This window comes from Eublepharis macularius, chromosome 13 (genome assembly GCF_028583425.1).
Source record: "Eublepharis macularius isolate TG4126 chromosome 13, MPM_Emac_v1.0, whole genome shotgun sequence".
Taxonomy (NCBI): Eukaryota; Metazoa; Chordata; class Lepidosauria; order Squamata; family Eublepharidae; genus Eublepharis; species Eublepharis macularius.
The window spans coordinates 60,441,763-60,461,309 of NC_072802.1; the positions used below are offsets into that span (position 1 = coordinate 60,441,763).

At 42.3% G+C, this 19,547-nt stretch overlaps 1 protein-coding gene across 4 annotated transcripts in view; it reads right to left on the bottom strand.

Moving 5' to 3' along the window:
* Positions 1-308: 308 nt before the first annotated feature.
* GOLGA3 (golgin A3) overlaps positions 309-19,547 on the bottom strand; it is a 44,957-nt gene continuing 25,718 nt past the window's right edge. For all 4 annotated transcript variants that reach the window (XM_054996177.1, XM_054996178.1, XM_054996179.1 and 1 more), the window contains exons 14-24: positions 19,426-19,520; positions 15,964-16,180; positions 14,771-14,914; positions 14,013-14,210; positions 12,997-13,113; positions 11,641-11,780; positions 9,681-9,813; positions 8,605-8,727; positions 8,023-8,187; positions 5,955-6,118; positions 309-5,143 (exon numbers count right to left, since the gene is read on the bottom strand). In XM_054996177.1, coding sequence (XP_054852152.1) covers positions 4,933-5,143; positions 5,955-6,118; positions 8,023-8,187; positions 8,605-8,727; positions 9,681-9,813; positions 11,641-11,780; positions 12,997-13,113; positions 14,013-14,210; positions 14,771-14,914; positions 15,964-16,180; positions 19,426-19,520 — 1,707 coding nt within the window. In that variant the 3' untranslated portion in view covers positions 309-4,932. The remainder of the gene's footprint in view (positions 5,144-5,954; positions 6,119-8,022; positions 8,188-8,604; positions 8,728-9,680; positions 9,814-11,640; positions 11,781-12,996; positions 13,114-14,012; positions 14,211-14,770; positions 14,915-15,963; positions 16,181-19,425; positions 19,521-19,547) is intronic.

A 19,547-nucleotide genomic window follows, 5' to 3' on the forward strand; every position in this document is an offset into this window, starting at 1 on the left:
AAAAGGGGAAATGGTGCAAGCCACTTTGGATTCCCATTGGAGAGAAAGACAGGGCATAAACGTAAAAATTTAAAAACACAAATTATTTTTAAATCCTCTGTTTTATGCTTTGATCTCTAGGGTGATCTCTGACAAGTAATCTTTTTCTGTCTTGCACAAGCTTTCACAGGTCTGCTGCCTTCTCTATCTTTTTCATACATACTTTATTTATTTAACTTAACCCTCTTGGCTCTTCTTCCTCTTAATATCCCTGTGGCTTGAGCCAACCCCCCCCATCCCAATTTCATCATTAAGAAAATGGCAACCACTTATGAAAAATAGTTTATTGCACAAAAGCTTTCAAGAACGTTTATGCACATCTTAATCCTTTTTAAATTAACATGCTTTTAAAGTTCACAACCATTAATCCATAGTCAAACACAATGTTAACTATTCCCTCTCACAGTTGGGTCTCCCAATTAAAATTGTGACGACAGTGATGTTTTTTCCCCTTGCCAATACAATCTGACTCAGCAACTGGATGAAAACCTGCACAGAGACACAGCATTTGCATGACAACGTTCAGATGTTATTTCCAAGAAATTTACACAGGTCTACTCAAGGCAAGACTGATGTCTTTTAGGAGAAAAAAAATAATGCATCCATAAAATATATTGTTTTATTATAGAGTATCATGTGGCAAGGAATACATAATGTAAATTAAAGCGGCATCTCCCCTTTTTATCCATCCTTCATACCAAAAGACAGTTTGATGTGTTTTGGTTTAGAAGGGAAAAGTTATCGAGCATTAATGCTCCCTTCCACAGTATCAGACTCTAGATAGATTACAGCAATGATAAACAATTTATTGGCATGCAGATGTCATTCTAGAAATGATCCTGCTTTCCTCAAATGAAAAGTTTTTTCCTGATTAAAGAATAAAAAAGGAATATGGCCAGAGCATGGTTTGCCAAAGTTGCCAGGGAAAGAAAGAACTGAGTGACCAGAATGCAAAAGTCTTCAAATAACTTGGAAGATGCTTGAGTTAACATGCAACATACTGCAGAAGAGGAGATGCGCAACTTACAGAAACTTCTCACAATTTTTTTTTTACCCAATGCCATACGAAGAACACAGCATCTCCCCTTTATTTTGTCCATTCTTCATACCAAAAGACAGTTTGATTTGTTTTGGTTGAGAAGGGAAAAGTTCTCTCTCAAACAACCGTCTGCCAAAATTCACAAAAGAACACTGAAATCTGTTTTTTTTTTCTCCAACCACTTTGCAATACACAGACATCACATTTGTTTCTTTTCTATTCCATCTCTTTTTCCCCATTAGAAAGGCAGCTGAGAAATATTCACCACCAAGGATCAACTGACACGGAAAGCACTTTCCAGAAATCAGTTCACTTACAGAATAGGTCCCTGTGAGGCATTATTCTTCTGATTTCTCAAAGCCATGAAATAGGAATTGAGGCACCACTCAATTACTTGGTAGAGATCTACCTAAGAAATCTGACATTACAGAAGGAACTTTCTCCTTAGCGCCACAGAATATAGGAAAAATACTAGGTCTCCAAAGAAAGAGGGCTAATCGATCCACAATTACCTTTATTTCCTCAACTTTTTGTGGCTGTAACAAATTTGGAAGGATGCTTTGCATTTTGCTAAGGTTAGGGTTTGGATCCAAAGAAGTTCTCATCATGGAACAGATCTGTCCATACCCCATTCCTTCACCTGGCTTCTGCAGCTTCTTGCACCACCAGAAAAGCTGCCCCTGACTGCTGCAGGATTCTTGGGATTGGGGACACCATGGGATGCAGTGCTGGGGATTAGGGTAGGGGTAGCGACTGCAGGGTGGGAGGGAAATCTGCAGAAATCCACAGACATGTTTATGAGTGAGCAGGAGTACATTATGCTGCGCAACTCTGGATCCCACATTAGACCTGCAAGTCTTGCTTCCTCAATGATCAAAACCAAAAGAAATAGTGGGTGTAACTAGGCAGGGGTTGGGAGAATGTGCGCCTGCAGAGGAAAGTCTTCACCTTGGATAAATGAAAGGGAGAACTCAGATTTCCTGTAGCTAAAATACAACACAAGTTGCAGTTTCTCCCTCCAAGGAGAACATGAGCTTAAGGCTACATTGCTTTATGAATACAGTCTGACTTCTTTTAACAAGCTGGTCAGGAATTGGTGAAACCTTGAAAAACTGGTTTAACTAATTCAGTAGAACTAATTTAGAATTCTGAAAATGCAATTATGTTCAACAACTGCAAACGTTTCATCTTCTGTTATGCTTGATATTAATATATATATATATATATACATACATACACATATATACCAGGTTCTTTTCCATACATATACGCCATGTCCTTTTTTATATTATATATAATACAGTGTACTGAATAGCAACATGAAAACCTCATTGGTGCAGATTTTGGAGCTGGATATACATTAAACCATTATATAGTATTAACTTTGGTGTTTAAACACTAATATTTTTAAGTTTAACTCTTTTACGTTAGCAGGAACATAAGCTTCAAGAAGGTGGACAGCAGCAGCAAAACAAAAATCACACATTACTATTTACTCTGCAAATTAGACTTTAGTAGTATAAGCCATCAGTGTATGTGAATCGGTCAATAAAGCTTTTGATTTTTTTTTTGCATCTTCATAACAGTTGAAGAGTCTTACAAACTCACTTACATCACATTAACTTATATTCCTTCCCTGCAAAAGGAAAAAAGAAAACAAACAAAACCAAAAAAAAATCTTCTTTACATTTAAATGAGTACCTTTCCTTCATATATTATATGCAAAAATCCAAACATTTACTGGACTTTCGAAAAATAAGTCAAGTTTCAATAGCAAAGTATTCGATGAGTTTAAAATGCTAGTTAAAAAAAAAGAAGGGGGGAATCAGTCAGTTTTTAAAAAGAAAAACGGTGAAGGTAGAGTGGGATGAAGTCTACAGCAAAATTACAGTGACCTTGCTGGATATTAGCTGAACTAGATCAGCTGAAGCACTCGCACATTAATGATGCTGTCCTAAGCAGACTTACACCCAAATGAAGCCAATGGGCTTAGAATGGTGCAACTCTGCTTAGGATCATACAGCAAAGCAAAACTTGTACCTGCCTTTGAGAAATACTAAAAATGAATCTACAAATCATGTCATTCCCAATGGCATAAATCCTTAAGCCACTTCCTCCAGATTTCTCATATTTACCACCAATAGATCTGTCCTGTTGTCAGGCTGGAACTAGACACTGCAACACATAACGCATGGCTGCCGCTGAAAACAGCAGCTGCGTGCCCAGTCTCCTCATTTAGTACAACATACCCAGAGCGTTAAGTTAAATGGTTTTAGGTGTTGACGAGAGGAGTGATGCCAAACGTTACAGGCTCAGGGGCCTGCAGGTTTCGGCCTGACTTCCATAACCTTTCCAGTCTCCACAACAATACATCCCTGCATACCTGACAGCCCATCCATTCTCCTAGCTGCCATTTTCTGTAGCACATCCTAGAGTGCAGTTCAAAGTACAAAGTAGGCAAAGTCAAGTCGGTTTGATTCAAAATCTAGCTAGACAGGAGGAAGTCTTTGCATCATCAGCAGGGATGGAAGAAAAGTCTAAGGTTTGTTGCTTCAGCCTGTTCATTGTAGATCAGCAGGATGTGTCCGCAAAGAAGGCTACACGAGTGCTGACCTAATTAGGCATGGGGGGCGTTAAAGCTAACAAATAGAGGTTTATAGGCAATATATAACATTAATCTTTGAAAGATACTGTAAGAATTAATTACACTGCTAAAAAGCTCTGAGTTTAGAGCTAGCTTTCCTGAGCCCCTTATATACAATATTTCCCAAACACCAAACTTAAGATGTAATAACATTAAAAATAACAAAAATTCAAACCTTGGCCATTTGTAACCTACAATATATAAGCCCATTAAACCAGATACTCCAGGGCAGAACAGGGTTAAGTATATGTACCCTGGCACTGCAGCAGACTTCTAAGACTACCTAATCCTCCCCAAGCCCACCCAAAAGTGCAAATAAATCTGTCAAAGTAAAACAAAGATCTCTACTTTGGTGATGCATGCTCAACCCATTTACTCTGAAGCAGACCCAGTATATGCAATGGGGCTACTTCAGAGCATGTGGCTTTGAGATTTATGGTTACAGAGAAGATATGCTTTACGCTGATCATCTGCTACTGTTAATGGAAAGGGCCTCTCCTGAAAAAGGCTGGTTTGAAGTGAAACATCAGAACTCACCAGGTGCAACAGCTTTATTGAAGACATTTGCTCAATCGAAAGAGGGACAAAAAGTAGCCCTTTCCAGATGTTACATTGCACCGGTGCATACTGGGAGGCTGGTAATCCCATACAGACCCTCCTAATACATGCAGCCTCCATGTTGTCGGAAAGGGGCAATGTGCATATTCCATAAGAGCAAACAGCTTGGCACCTGCGAACCGAACACTGGATTTTTGGAGTATATCAGGAGGGTCATGGGCAGCATGCACTCCTGATAAGCGTGGATGTAACCTCCAAAACATGCCCAATTAAGCTTTGCAACCCAATTAAGCTTCGCAACCACGAAACCGAATTAAGCTTTGCAACCAGATTCTGTCTCTGTTCATTACAGAATTGGGAGCAGCCAGGAGAGAGAAAAGGTTTCCGGTGGAAACTTCCCGATGCACTGAAGTCATCTTCCTACCAAAGGATCACTGTCTCTCAAATAAGGTTGATGGATTTAAAGAAATATTAGTAAAGCTCTGCCTTCATATAATATTTCGCCTATTTCCATTTCTCTGTTGTTAAAAATAAAAAAAGATGAAGACTGTGAAAGTCTGTTTTAAAAACACACACATGCACAAATGTGTTGATACAGATTTTTACATACTTAAAACAGTTATCCAGTGAAACCGTGAGGGCTGAGGTCAGGTCACTGCATCAACCTTTCTTCCCCGCTATCACTGTGATTATGCACCTTTAGATCTCTATCGGGAAGTTGCTGGTTGCCTGATGCAGAGGCGGGAAAGGTAGTAGTAGTAAGGTCCGTTAACTGCCCTTCTATCTGCGTCCATGAAGACATCGATTCGTGTACCGTGATTGTGTGCTCCTCCATTTGGCGTTGAAGACTGTCCATTTCCTTCCTTTGGAAAGCAAAGTAGGAAGGGGTGGGGGGAAGAAATCAGTCAGATAATAAACAGGAGTGAGAGACGGATGCAATGAGAGCCATGACAGGGTATAACTTCCCACCTGAACCTAAAACACTATTAATGGGTTTTCTTAAAAACACTGTTCTAGACAACGATTTGGAACTCTTCTTGGGTCCGGTAGTCAGTATTTGTATTGCCCCGTATTGGAATACAAATTAGTACACTGCTTTTAATGAAATTTGGGATTTTCCATTAATTTCAACACTGCTTTTAACAAAATTTGGGATTTTCCATTAATTTCCAAACCAAGATAATATGGAAGATTAAAACCAGACCCTGCTGTAATAAATTTATTGAAATATTGGCATTATTTGTTATGCGTTGGAATTGTAAATAATCATTTGCTTATTTGTTTTATATAATATGATAATTACTAGAAGAAGACTGATGCCTGTATGTATGTATCTATTGTGCACTTGTTTGTTTGGGTTACATTATAAAAACTGAAACTAAAAAAATCTCTTCTCTATTTTATCCTCACAACAACCTTATGAGAAAGCCAGTTTGGTGTAGTGGTTAAGAGCGGCAGGACTCTAACCTGGAGAACCGGGTTTGATTTCCCACTCCTCAGCTTGAAGCCAGCTGGGTGAGCTTGGGTCAATCACAGCTCTCTCAGCCCCACCCACCTCACAGGGTGATTGTCATGAGGATAATAACACACTTTGTAAACCACTCTGAGTGGGCGTTAAATTGTCCTGAAGGGCAGTATATGAATCGAATATTATTATTATTAAGATTTACTCACTTCAGTTGCCGGAGGCAGCTGTTGAGGTTTTTTAAAGGCTCTTTGCTCACAGCTGTTGGGGGCTTCAGTAGCTCTTCCAACAAAGCCGCAGGGACAGGGCAGTCGGGAATCTTCACCGGAGTTACGGGATTTGAAGAATTGTTCTCTCCCTTCAGTTCTTTCCTCTTTGGAAGGGAGAAAAAACATGTCAGGAATACGCAAAGCAACTTGCTTAGTTTTAAGCCGCCTCGAGCAGTCCTCTGGAGAGGCAGGCAGCATACACATTTTCTCCATCAAGAAAATAACTTTTCCTCCATGTTTGTGAGGGGCTGTGGCTCAATGCAAAGCCTCTCCTTGGCATGCAGATGGTCCCAGGTTCATTCCCTGGCATCTCTAGTAAAAACGGTAAGGTGGCAGGTGCCGTGAAAGACTTCTACCTAAAACCAGGGAGAGCTGCCGGCAACCAGAGAAGATAATCACAGACCTGGATAAACCAAACGTATGACTCAGTATAAGGCATCTTCACCTGTCCAAAGGAGCCAAGTAGAGACTAGACTATTTGTGACGGCCTTTGGCCACATACAATTAAACCCCTTGACTTGACTGACTGACTATTTGAAGTCATACTCCGTATTTGCTTATCAGAAAAAGTTCAGAACAAAAGGGATCATGGAAAACTAACAAGTCAGACTAGCCAGCAATATGGAAGATTTGTTTAGTGCTTTCATGAGCTACACATATATACAAAACCACCTCTGCTCATCTCTTGCCTTGAAATCCCGAGGGGATCGCAGTAAGTCAGATGCAAATTGAAAGTGCTTTATTATTTGTTATTACTACCTGTACCTTGCATGGAAAGAAGCTACTGCGGGCCCTTCTTCCCAGCACCTGTTCGAGAGTGCTAGGAAGGAAGGCTGGCTTCAGAACCCTTGAGGGAGAAAGATCTGCCTGCAAACACTGGAGCAATGGGAACGCTGCTGTGGCAGCATTTCTAGCTTTCACCAAACAGCTCGCTCACAGACACCGCCTGTAACTAACGCCAAAAGGCCAAAGAGACCTACGCTTCATTGGCCACGACACTGGGAAGCGACTCTTGAGCTAACCTTCAACCTCTTGCATGACTCTGGATGTCCTAGCAGAACTGTAGTCAGAACTCCAAGTCATCTCCTTTCCCTTTTTTAAATAAAAAGCCTTGTTTGGAAATTATACTTTCTGTGAATGGCTCAATGGCCATAAATGCAAGACACTGACTGATCGAATCAATCAATCTTGGGTTCAATACCTATTGCTGTGTACTTTCTGTGTTTGCATAGAAATCTGCAGACCCACTTAGATGTGTCAAGACCAATCTTAGAGCCAAAACACACGTTAAGAAAAACCCAGGTTCAGCACGTGTTCTCTTACCTCAAGGTTTGCTGGGATCTGTAGGCGTCCTGGAAGCTTAAAGTTTAGCATTTACAGAGCAGCAGGAAGGGGAAGGGAAATACAGGCGCCTGTATTTTAAGCTTTAAGCTTCCAGGACGCCCTTTAAGCTTCCAGGACGCTTACAGATCCTTTAAGCTTCCAGGACTTTAAGCTTCCAGGACCCCTACAGATCTTTGAGCTTCCAGGACGCCTACTTTAAGCTTCCAGGACTCCTACAGATCCCGGCAAACCTTGAGGTAAGAGAACACGTGCTGAACCTGGGTTTTTCTTAACGTGTGTTTTGGCTCTGACATTGGAAAATATCCAAAAAGGCAGGCCGTTGCAGCAAAGGACACTGTTGTGCCACCTTCAAGATTAACGCACTATGGCTTTTGTGAAACAGAGCTGACCTCATTAGACACATGAAGTACATGCTCAGTTGGCAGATTTATGGACACACAAACACAGAAATTCTGAAAAATAGTGTTGTAAATGGGACGGTGATCCCAATAGCTACCATTTCCCCCGAAACCTGTGTGTGTGATTTGTTAACTGAAGTGAGCTCTATTCCTCAAAAGCTTTTGTCACAATGAATCATTTAGTCTTGAAAGTGCCACTGGGCTCCTTTCTGTTCAGATCTGACAATTACTCCAGGAAAAACGGCCTCTTCCCCTACGTCGCGTACCTTCTTCACCTTTCCATGTTTCAAGTCCAGCTTCAACTGCTGGTTCTGCTGGAGAAGTGTCTTCATGCTGTTCTTCAGTTCAGTCACTTTTGCCTGAAGCATAAACTTATCCTTCTGGGTTAAGGACAGATCATCTCGAACCATCTCCAACTCTGTCTTGATATTCTAGGAAGAAGAAAGAAGTTAACTCCCTTAAAGTCTCCCGTGTTTGAGGAAGATCAAGATGGGTAGCCTTGTTAGTCTGTCTGTAGCAGTAGAAAAGGGCAAGAGTCCAGTAGCACCTGTAAGACTAACAAAATTGGTGGTAGGGTCTGAGCTACACAGCTCACTAACCTGATATCTGAAGAAGTGAGCCGTGACTCATGAAAGGTCTTACCCTACCACAGTGTTTGAGAAAGAATTTGGAGTAAAGGGGAAGCTGGGAGAAAACAAAAACAGCAGCACCAGCTTTGATTTAAGGGCCTCTTAGCCATGAGACTCTGGGATGTTCCAGCCCCAACATAAAAGGTTTGCTTTACTGAGGATTTCTCCCTGATCATAACTAGCTGGGTCAGCTCTCTTGGGAACAGTCAGATGCAATACCTGAAGCACCAGTTGTACGCCTTCTAACTCTTTGTGGTTGCGTTGTTCAGTCAGGTCCAACTGCTGCTTTAGGGCCTGGATTTCTCTCTCCTTCTGATCCACCTCCCACTTGAGATCTTCAACCTACACACAGGACAAGTAATTTCAAAATTTGATCACGTCCAAAAATATCAAGGCAGCGATCATGCGCATACTGAAGTCAGTAACTTAACTGCCAACAACAAGTTTGTACAGGAGTGCAAAGGAAAGAGGATATTACACTCTGGATGTGGACTCACAGCACTGACACACAAGTACTTGTGCTGGTCTCTATGGCTGAGTGCAGAGAAGCTGGTTTTGCAGTAAAAGCCAGTTCGCAGAGACCATGGCTGGCAGCAATAATGTCTTCCATCTCCCGAAAGCAATTTTACAACATTTTGCAAAGCAATTCTGCTTTAAAAAGAGTGCTACAAGTGAACTGATAAGCACACAAACATTCATGCAACACCACATTTTCCTTCCAAAAAAATTATTTTCCTCTCGAAATACACTGGGTTGGATCCAGAATAAATTTTCCATTGGCGCAAAGGAAATTTCCTGCTTTCCCCATCCCACAGCAGCCCACTGACCTCCGTGAAGTGCTGCTCCTGGGGGTTAGAGATCCTTGAAGAATAACATAGGCGGGGGAGGATTACAGCCAGAAGGCAGAATCAGCAAACGTTGCCGATTTAGTCTGGATCCAGGATGATGGCGGGAACTATCAGTGCCAGCCAATTAGCCCAGGGCACAGCCAACTGGCAACCTATCACCCCTGAGCACAGCCACCCCTGCAGCAAAATTGGAAGAACTAGTCAAGACAGGAGAAGCATAGTTTACAATGCCTAACAGCAGCAGCTGCTGCTAAGAGCAACATCTACATGCACCTTAGGGGTGTGCAGGATTGCAGCTTTAGCTTGTTGGCACAGCAAAATAGTATCCCTACCACAAAACTTGTGCAGACGCAAGGGCAAAGAATTAAAAGCTTCCCTTAGCCACATTTCACAGAAAGTCGTGTTCAGTGGCAAAGAGCAGAGAATGAACCACATTAGAGCTTTCACCTCTTGGTTTTCTACAGGCTGCTTGTTGAGCTGCTCATCCAATTGCTTCTGCAGAAGCTGAAGCTGAGACCTGGCTTCTGCCAGCTGTTGCTGGAACTGGGACACTTCTTCTGAATGCTTCCCATCGCTGGCCCTAAAACAACACATGAAACTCAACGCTGCTGTATTCAGCCACCATTTTCAAAATGCGACATACACCTCCCCAAAAGGGCCAGATTCATCCCTTGATTCCGTGACTGGTCCAGTTGGATTGCATGCGCTGACTGGACCAAGAAGGTTAGAGTTAATCTCTCACATTAGTGCAACAGGGATGACTGCAGATCTCTAAAATTACTGGAGCTGCTCCCTATTTGCTCAGGCTTGATATTGTTCCTCAAGATTTCCCTAATCCAGAGATTCTTAAAATCCCACTTCCCAGAGACACCCAAAATCCAAGGATCTGCCTTCTTGAGGGACCACATTATAAACAAATCGCAGCCGCTAAGCAGGCCATTGGAATTTGAACTTGGTCACTCTCAGGGAAATGAAAGTATTTTTTTCTCTTAGGAAAACCTCGTTTTAATACATTTGATAGATCTTTTAGAAACCAACCACAAAACAACTGCATTCTTGAAAAGGCGCACCAAGAAAAGGAGAGGAGAGATTGTGTGTCAGAACAGAGACAACTCAGTATCTCTGGATACTGGGGCTGCTACTTTTCCCTTTACATTAGAAGCAGTATTTATTTGTGTGATGCCTCTCTTTGTCTGATCTGGAACGGTCTGACTCCTCTTTCTGTGCCCTTTATTCTCTCTCTCGTGCTGGTCTTGCAAAAAGCAAAACGGTTCTGCAGATCTCTCCTGCGCAAGCAGCAGACACACCCATACTCCCATTCATGTACAGCTGGATTAGCTGGCCATTTGTAATAGGGAACAGTATTATTTAGATTAGGTTTCTAGGTTACAAAAATGCAAGTGAATGCGAATCAGCTTCAGTAAAAGCAAGTTTTATCTGCTGCAACATACCGGCTTGGAGAGTGTTTCACTATATGTGATTCCACACTTTCCTGACTGTACAACTTTGCATTAGCTAACTACTATCCCTAATACTGTGTTGCTAGTCAATCATCACTGGGCACAGCCAATCAGCTGCCAACACATCAACAAAACTCATGAGACAACTTCTAAAGGCTTGGCCTGCATGCTTTCCAGAGTATTTTACACTTGAGACCACTTGACATATCTCCTGAGCTCCCTCTGCCTTGGAACACAATTTGCTGTTCCTTGGGAAGGTTGGTTTGTGTTGACTTCAAATGAGACTTCACAATGATTGTCTATAAAGGATATCAGCTGGCGTACTTGATGTTTCAGTAGTTGCTCACCAGTGCAACTGGCAAAAAATGTACATGTTTGGAATTAGTCCTTAACAAGAGCAGTAATGGCTAAACTGAGAATTGGATTAAGGTCAATTCTGTATCCACTAGGAAAATTAGGATTAACTTCTAGCGGTTCATGTGTACCACACTCTGCCACTTCCTTGAGCTAACAGCTGCTGCAGCGACAGTTACCAAATTCTACCAAAAATACCCTCTGAAATACAGATAATTCATATACTGAAATAAGAGCATTTCCTACAAATTTAACCTCATTTCCTGGGGTGAGTATCAGTAGTTATTTCATTACATTGTCAAGCAAGATGTGTTTATGCTCAGGGCAGGGAAAGAGAGAGAGATGACCACCTAGCATGAAGGAGAAATTATGAAAAAGAATAACAAAGCAGCAGATCCCCAATGGGCTTTAAGCAAGTAGCAGGCATTCTTTCAGAGCTGGCTTCAAAGAGACAGGTCCTCAAGGCTCTAAGAACAAGCCAGGTGCGTTTCTCTCGCCTGAAATATGAAAAGCAACCCTGCAATCTCATCAAACGGTCAGCTACATGCCTTCAAGAAGAAATCTAGCACTTTGTGTTTGGTCAGGATACTCACTGAAGTTTGTCCACTTCAGCCTGAAGGGCCTGGATGAGTGCTTCTTTGGATTGCAGCTCTCTCTTCACCTCGCTGAGTTCAAGGGCAGCCGCTTTATAATGACGGCGATTATGGGCTGCCTCTGCTTTGGCGGATGCAACCTACAACAGCAAAACTGCATTACTGTAACTGGTATATTCCAGCCAATGTACAAAGTGCTTTCTTAGGCACTTAATAAATTACGCATATGTATGTAAATAAACTGATGACCAAACAGAGAGGTAAGAGATTATTAAAGAGGGCAGATGCAAAAACGTTTAAATGTTTAGCTCCTCTGTTAGCCTCCTACTCAAATTTTGTGTAGGGCTTCATCCTTCCAGGATCCAGAGCCTACTTGTTTGGAGAAGTGTTTAGCTGCTTTTAAAATGGGTATTGCAATCTCATAAAGATTACAAGGATCTGTGTCTTTCAAATAAAGAATTGTCTTGTAGACTGGGCTAGCGCCACAAAATGAGTTTCATGGCTGAGTGGGAATTTCAGCCCAGGTCTTCTCAGTTCTGGTCCAAAACTCTGGCCACTATGTCTTTCAAGCATAGCAGTTACTGAGCTGGATTCCTGTTTATAATGCATTATAGTTAGTTATTTCTTAATCAGATGGCATTCATTTACATTTAATACAATGCTGTGACATTGCTATTACAGGGCAACAGCGTATCGGCTAAGAGAATGGAGCTGGTTCCTGGTTCAAGTTTTGTCTTTACCAAAAACTCATGGAGTGGCTTCAGGCAAGCTTCAGCCTTAGAACAGACCCCCGCCCTCCCCCATCTACAATATGCTGGATAATACATTGGCCTACCTTACAAGGCCACTGGGAAGATTACAATAACATAATGAAGTGCTCCAAAGACAGAAAGCGCTATAGAAATGCCAAGTCTTATTATTATATATCTCCTCTGCTTTTCATCCAAGACTGGCTTCCAAAATGACTTTACAACAATTCAAATTCATCACAAAGGTAATATGCTAGATGTTAACAGATTCCAGAGTGTGTTTGTAGGCCTATGGCTTGGAAGAGAAAGTTTGTAGCTACTAAATGCTAGCTCCAGATCTGTTTTTCCTTTATTGCATGGGGGAAACTGGGTGGAGAGAATGGGCCAAGATGTATTTATTTACCTAAGGCCAACTGATGAGTTTGGACTGTGATTTGAGGCAGAAGCTGAACAGGAGGGGAGGAAGATTTCACATTCCCAGCCATTCCCTGACCCAGCTCTCAGTGCCAGAAGTTCACATGTATGCCTGAAACCCATGCCACAGTTTTTACCTAGGCGCTCAAGCCGCCTCGAATCGTATCACGAAAGATCTCAGCAAAGCCCATACCTGTTCCTTAAGGTCATTCACTTTCATCTTTTCTTTCTCTAGGGCCATCTGCAAGGCCTGAACAAGTTGCTTCATTTGTTGATCCTCCTCCTCTTTGCGCTTCAGAACTGCTTGGACCTGGGGCATCATAAAACCCAGAGGTGAATGGAGTAAGACCAAACTGCATGCTGCAGTGCACCTGGGACTTCAGGTGGACTTCACATATTTGCCAGCTGCAGTCCATCAAGAGCATTTGTTTATTTAAAATATTTAGGACCCCTCCCACCACCTCTGCATATAAATGTCTGCAAGGAAGAGCACAATAAGAAATCCAAAAGCAATACAATAAAACAGCAAGATTGTGTTTTTTAAAAGATCAACACTAGCAGCAAACATGGACTTTAATATGCAATCAGACAGCAACTATAGTGAGGAAATGGGGTGAAACTGACCAAAATAACTGGGGGAAATGGATTTTAAAAACCCCTTTGTTTTCTTTCCTCTAACACAATAAACAAGCTCCATATCCAGTATATTCCTTAGTTTTATTGAGGACAATTGCCCTGTGATGTTTCTTTGCCCTCCCTCTGTCATTTTTGTGAGTGTAAGTTACAGGATACATACCCTGTCAGGGTCATTTTTACCCACAACTGCACCTCAAGGGAAGTCCAAATTAACATCTAGGCCAAAATTCAAAATCAGATATTTTTCTTACTTGTTAATTTTCTCTCTGGTGCCATTGCTACTGTTCTATTCCTCTACTGTCAAATGAGAGTACTGAACAAAAGTGGCCGTTAGCATGCTCAATGCAGCCTCCGAGGAGTTTTGTTTCCATAGAAACTTACTTTGGGTTCTATCAAATCCCCAAATCAAAGTAGGGAAATAAAGTTTTTTGTTTAGAGGAGGGTTATAGGGTGACCCTTAAAATCCTTAAACAGCCAATATAAAACCAGGAAAAGTCTATTAAAAGAACCTTGCAATAAAACTTCCTTTGGGAAGTTCAGTAATCACCGACCGAATGGAAATGGTGTGAGTACCTGAAGATTCAGTTGCACCAGATCTGCCTCTCTTTTGGCCAGTGCTGCTTCCAGGATGCGATTGTGTTCCCGTAGAGCAGCATTGGACTGGCCGAGACCAGTAAGCTTGCCGCGTTCATGCTCGAGTTCAAGGGATAGCTTCTTGTTTATTTCTTCCAAACGCTTTATCTTCCTCCGGAAGCCCCTTGATTCTTGAAGCTAAACAACCATATATGAACTGGTCACTGCTTTCAAAAGGTACCCCAATGCAGATTCGCTATGTTACTGAATGATGAACCACCCAGGGACAGCAGAAATGTGCATTTTTACAGCAGGGTTTTGTAAGGGTTGGGTCCACACTAAATTTTCCATCAGTAGAACGGAATTTTCCTGCCTCCCCCCCCCCCCCATGCAGCCCACCGATCTCCACAAAATCCTGATCCTGGAGGATATGGGCCCTGAGGGATGCCGTTGGGAGCAGGGAAAATTGCAGCAGGAAGGGGGAATTGCTGGGAATTTCAGCTAGGGGGAAATTTAGTCTGGATCCAACCGTAAGGTTGTATCTCATTGCCAGCCTTACTTAGAAGGCTTACAGCCTGATTCTCCCAGATACACATAATTATTTACAGAGGATGGGAGGAAAAAACAGAGACAAAGAGGAAAAATCTAGGCAAGCTAGAAAGACAAAACCGGGAAGGGTCATATAGTGTGTCTGTAAGTGGCAATGGGAAATATTCCAATGACTGTGTTGGCTTCTGAAAGGGACAAAGAGTTATTACCTCATCTTCAAGTTCGAGGACTTTCTCTCTGTAGTCTTCCAGTTCCTGGCTGGTGACTGAGATCACTTCCTGCAGTTCCTTTTCTAGCACCATCTTGCTGTGGCCAAGAGCTTGCAATTCCACCTCCAGCGCCTGAATCTTTTCCTACAGGCGAAGAGCCACAAAGCCTCGTTAGTTCTGACTGTTACAGTAAGAACACAACCGCTTGGCTGAAGAAAGTTAAGACTGATTGGTATTCATGGCATATCGTTTGTTAACATTTGCAAATTCAAGCCAGTCAAGCGATCGATCAAAATAAAAACTCTCACCATTAATCGACAGAGATAACTTGTAATTAGATAACAGCCCTGGATACAGGTCATCTAAGCAGATGAGGCTGAGTGTGAGCCAAACAGTAGAAAGGGACTTGTTAATCCAGCACAGTTTTGGCCCTGGAATTAACAGGACCCAGTGCTGGAGAAAGTTAAGCAGTACTTGGATTATTAGAACATGCTTAGTTAATAGCCAGTTTTGTAATAAAAGGAGGGAAATGGGTCAGAAGGCCATTTCTAGTATGGTTTAACAGTTAAGAGTATCAGACTAGGAACTGGGAGAGGCAGGTTCAAATCTCACCTCTGCCATGGACGCTTCCTGGGTGACCTTGGGCCAGACTTATACTCTCAGACTAACCTACCTAGCAAGGTTGTTGTGAGGATAAAATGCAGGAGAGATGAAGGACAGGAGAACGATTGGGAAGAAAGGCAGAGAACGATTGGGAGAACGATTGGGAAGAAAGCTTCTGGCCCAGTTTCTTCCCATTGGGAAGAAAGGCAGAGTATAAATGGAACAAGTAAATAAAACAATTCTGGTATCTGCACAGCAGGATGAACAATGTCAACACTAACATGAAACACAAGAAGCTGCATGCTACAGAGTTAGATCTCACCTGTTTAGCCCAGTATCATCTACTGACTTCAGCCACTTTTCTGGCCTTGCTAGCCAAGATCCCTTTTTACCAGAGATGGAGCCTCAGATGCATAAAGGATCTACCAGTTCCTCTCTGCTTCACTTCCATTTAATGCGTTCCTTTGGTCTTAGTTCCTTCCATGACAACAGCCCAACCTACAGTAGCTTCCAATGCACCCACAGAGCATCCAGGAGTGCTGGATATGCCTCACCCTTGAGGAATACCATTCTATAGGACATTGGCCTACCTGGCCTGCCTGGCTATGCTCTCCATCGGTGATTTGAGCCTTCAGTTTGTTCAGCTCCGCTTCCGATGCCTCCTTTGCAACAAGGGCTTCTTGCAGCCGCCGACTAAGGATTCCGACGGCATTCTCGTAGGCTTTGTGCTTCGCTTTCATCTCCTTCTGTGCCGTGGTCAGATCTGATCCCAGCCGTTTCATTTTTTGCTTCTGTTCAGTAATGGCCCTAATTTTAAAACAAGACAAGCAGACCCATCCAATTATTATTCCAAGACACTGATCGTTTACGGTGAAGAGTTGCACATTGAAGTGAATGCCGGGAAATTCTAATATTCATCCAAACTCCACAAATCTATTCCTTGTTCTTTGTCGAGGAACTTTATAATCTGAGTGAAGTGATGAATCTATTATTTATCTATTACGTATTATTTCGTGGGACAGGGGTTTGAAAAGTTACGTTTGAACCCACATTTCTGTGTCAAATTCTTTCACTGTTCATGCAAATTATTTCACCTACTTTGAACGTAATACTCCCCCCCCAGCATGAATCTTTCTCAAAATCAAAATTGTTGTATAATTCTGAATACCTGTATAACACCTGAACATTCCTGTTTGTCTGTTTGCATCATGCATGTCTTGCACACGCCCTGTATCACTGGAAGAACACTATAAATGCTAAGTATATTACACTGGGTGCCTTTCCACCGCCACTTATGTAGGAATCTTCTGTTTTTGGAAGGAGTCCTTCTGCAAAATCTGGTTCCAACACAAAGTCACTCCGGTGCCATTGCTGAGAAATCCAAGAGGCGCACTTCCTTCTTCCTCGATAATTAATACGGGCACAACTGCTGGGAAATCCTCCTGCATGCGTGTCAGGGATACGAGCTCCTCTACTCTGAAGCAGTTTCCATTCATTTCAACAGCACTTCCACAAAAGAGCTCCTCCAGAGACTGAATGTCAGAACTGACTGTTGTCCCTTCCCCCATTCTGCCCCTTTAACGGTGCCCAAAATCTATCATATCACCTGAAACATCTGCCAATCCTTGCCTCAAGCCTGCTAGTGTAGAGCTGCCCCTCCCTGAGGGGGGTTAGTGATGGAAGAAATCTACTTAAATCTTGGCTACTGCTCAGACGGCATGAACATTAACATTTAATTCAAGTTAATTTGACCAGAATATCAGTAGCACATCTGCACTACACAGCATGTGCTGTACAACAAAGAGCATTACGAACAGCATGTTGGCAATGATCCCAAAAACAAATACTTATTAATTCCACAGTATTTTTATACTAATTGGGATTAAAAACTAAAGCGGTTGACAAACACAAACTGCATCACACAGGCAAATAATTAAACAAGTCACACAAGCTAGAGACAAGCATATTGTAATCATCAAATTCCACTTTTTTAAAAAAAGCTACTGTTCACTTAATGCCATACAATTTAGGGGCATTAACCTAAGGAAGCTATTTTAAAGAGAATTCAAGGCCACATCAGCTACCCTTCTGCCTTTGATACCGATATGGGCAGCAATAGAGTTCTCAAAATTGATGATAAAGTTCCTTGATTGGTGCCCTCATTTCAAAATTAATAAAATGGCTTTGGGGAGGGCCATGGCTCAGTGGCAGAACAACTGCTTTGCATGTAGAAGGTTCCATGTTCAATCCCCGCTATGCATCACCTCCAGGTAGGAGGTGATGCGTAAGACCTCTGCCTGATACCCTGGAGAGCTGCTGCCAGTCTGAGTGGACAATAGTGACCTTTGATGGATCAATGGTCTGAATTCAGTAGAAGGTAGCCTTATCTGCTCATGACTTTCATTAACATAGCGCATGCAGACACTGAAGAGTGCAACAGTAACAAAGGGACAAGCAGCACAGAACTCAAGTCAAGACTGCCAATTTGCCAAATAAATAGCAGGTACTGACTGTGTCATATACTTGCGGGTGCAAAATATTTGCCTAACCCCCCATCAGTGGATAAAGCAATCTGGTAAGGCTTGAAAGTGCTTGAGATAGCAAAGATTTATCTGTGTGGCTCCAGAAGCAGTAATGGATTCCCAAAAAACTTCTCTGGCTTGGAACAGGGCAGAAATCTGACCTTGCAATTCCTGACCTCAGGTGCTATAGACACTTCTTTCAGTCTTTGGTCATGCTACTCCACCTGTGCACCGGCACTTATAGGAAAACCAGATCCTTAGGATTTTCACATTTTAAAGGCAAAGGTAAAGATAGTCCTCTGTGCAAGTACCGAGGGGGGACGTCGCATCACGACATTTTCTTGGCAGATTTTTTGTCATGGGTTGGTTTGCCATTGCCTTCCCCAGTCATCTACACTTTACCCCCAGAAAACTAGGTACTCATTTTACCAACTTCAGAAGGATAGAAGGCTGAGTCAACCTTGAGCTGGCTACTTGAACCCAGCTTCCGCCAGGATCGAACTCAGGTCGCGAGCAGAGCTTGGGCTGCTGCAGTACTGCAGCTTACCACTCTGAGCCACAGGACTCCTTGGAGATGACTGGGGAAGGCAATGGCAAACCACTATGGTATTCTATGAACCCTTGCAGAAGGAAAGAGACGACGATTGCGTAATTTTTATGGAGAAAGATTATAATAGATTACTCTCATCAGCAGCTCTTCTTCTAGAATGTCAGGAATCCTCAGGATTCACGTGGGAGACGTCAGATTTTGTTTATATACGCAAGGCAGCTACAATAACTGCTGCATCAAAACTGAGTAAAGGAGCACACTTTACCTTTTTTCACATTTTACTCCAAGTCTATTTCCTACTCTAATTTCACAAGAGATGCTTTGGTTTTGTCAGAAATCTTGGATGCTCTCCACTTCTTCGGGTTCTTTAATCTTTTGCTCAAATGCGTTCTACCCCTCCCTGTCTAAACTAAAACAGCAAAAGAAACACCGCTTAGGGTTACTCAATCACGTGTTGGGGTGAACACAAACAGCTGCAGGCTCCCCTGTGGACATGGACAACTGCTGAGCCCTCTTTGGATCAGTCTGTTAGAGAAACTGGATGCAAGCGATTTATTCTACACATTGCTTTAGAAGCTTCTGGCCCACTTCCATAGAACCTCAGCAACCTTATGCGATTGCACTGCGGGGTGGATTCCCAATAATTTATCTCCCACCACAACAGCTATTCTATTTGCATATTTTGATCTTCAAGCCTTCTCCTAAAACAGGAACTGTAGAAAGGCACTGATGCTAAAAAGGGACCAGAGCTCTTCTCTTGCAAACAGGCCACCAGCGCATACCTCCCAGTTCCCTATATAATACTCCTAATGCCCAGACCACAAAATCAAGCCTCACACATTCCCAACGATGCAGACATGACCAATCTAGAGAAATGATATACAATATGTTTGTTGACACTGTTGTGTGTGTGTACAGCCACTTAAAAGATGTGAAGAAATTATCCTGCATGGCTCAGCTAGACAATCCATTATACTCACATTTTTGCTTCTCGTTGCATTTCATCTACCTGTTGCTTTAATGCTTCATTCATCTCTGTAAGAGCAGTCATTTGTTCTCTATCAAACTGCAAAGACTAAAAAGCAAAAGATGAGCATAAGCT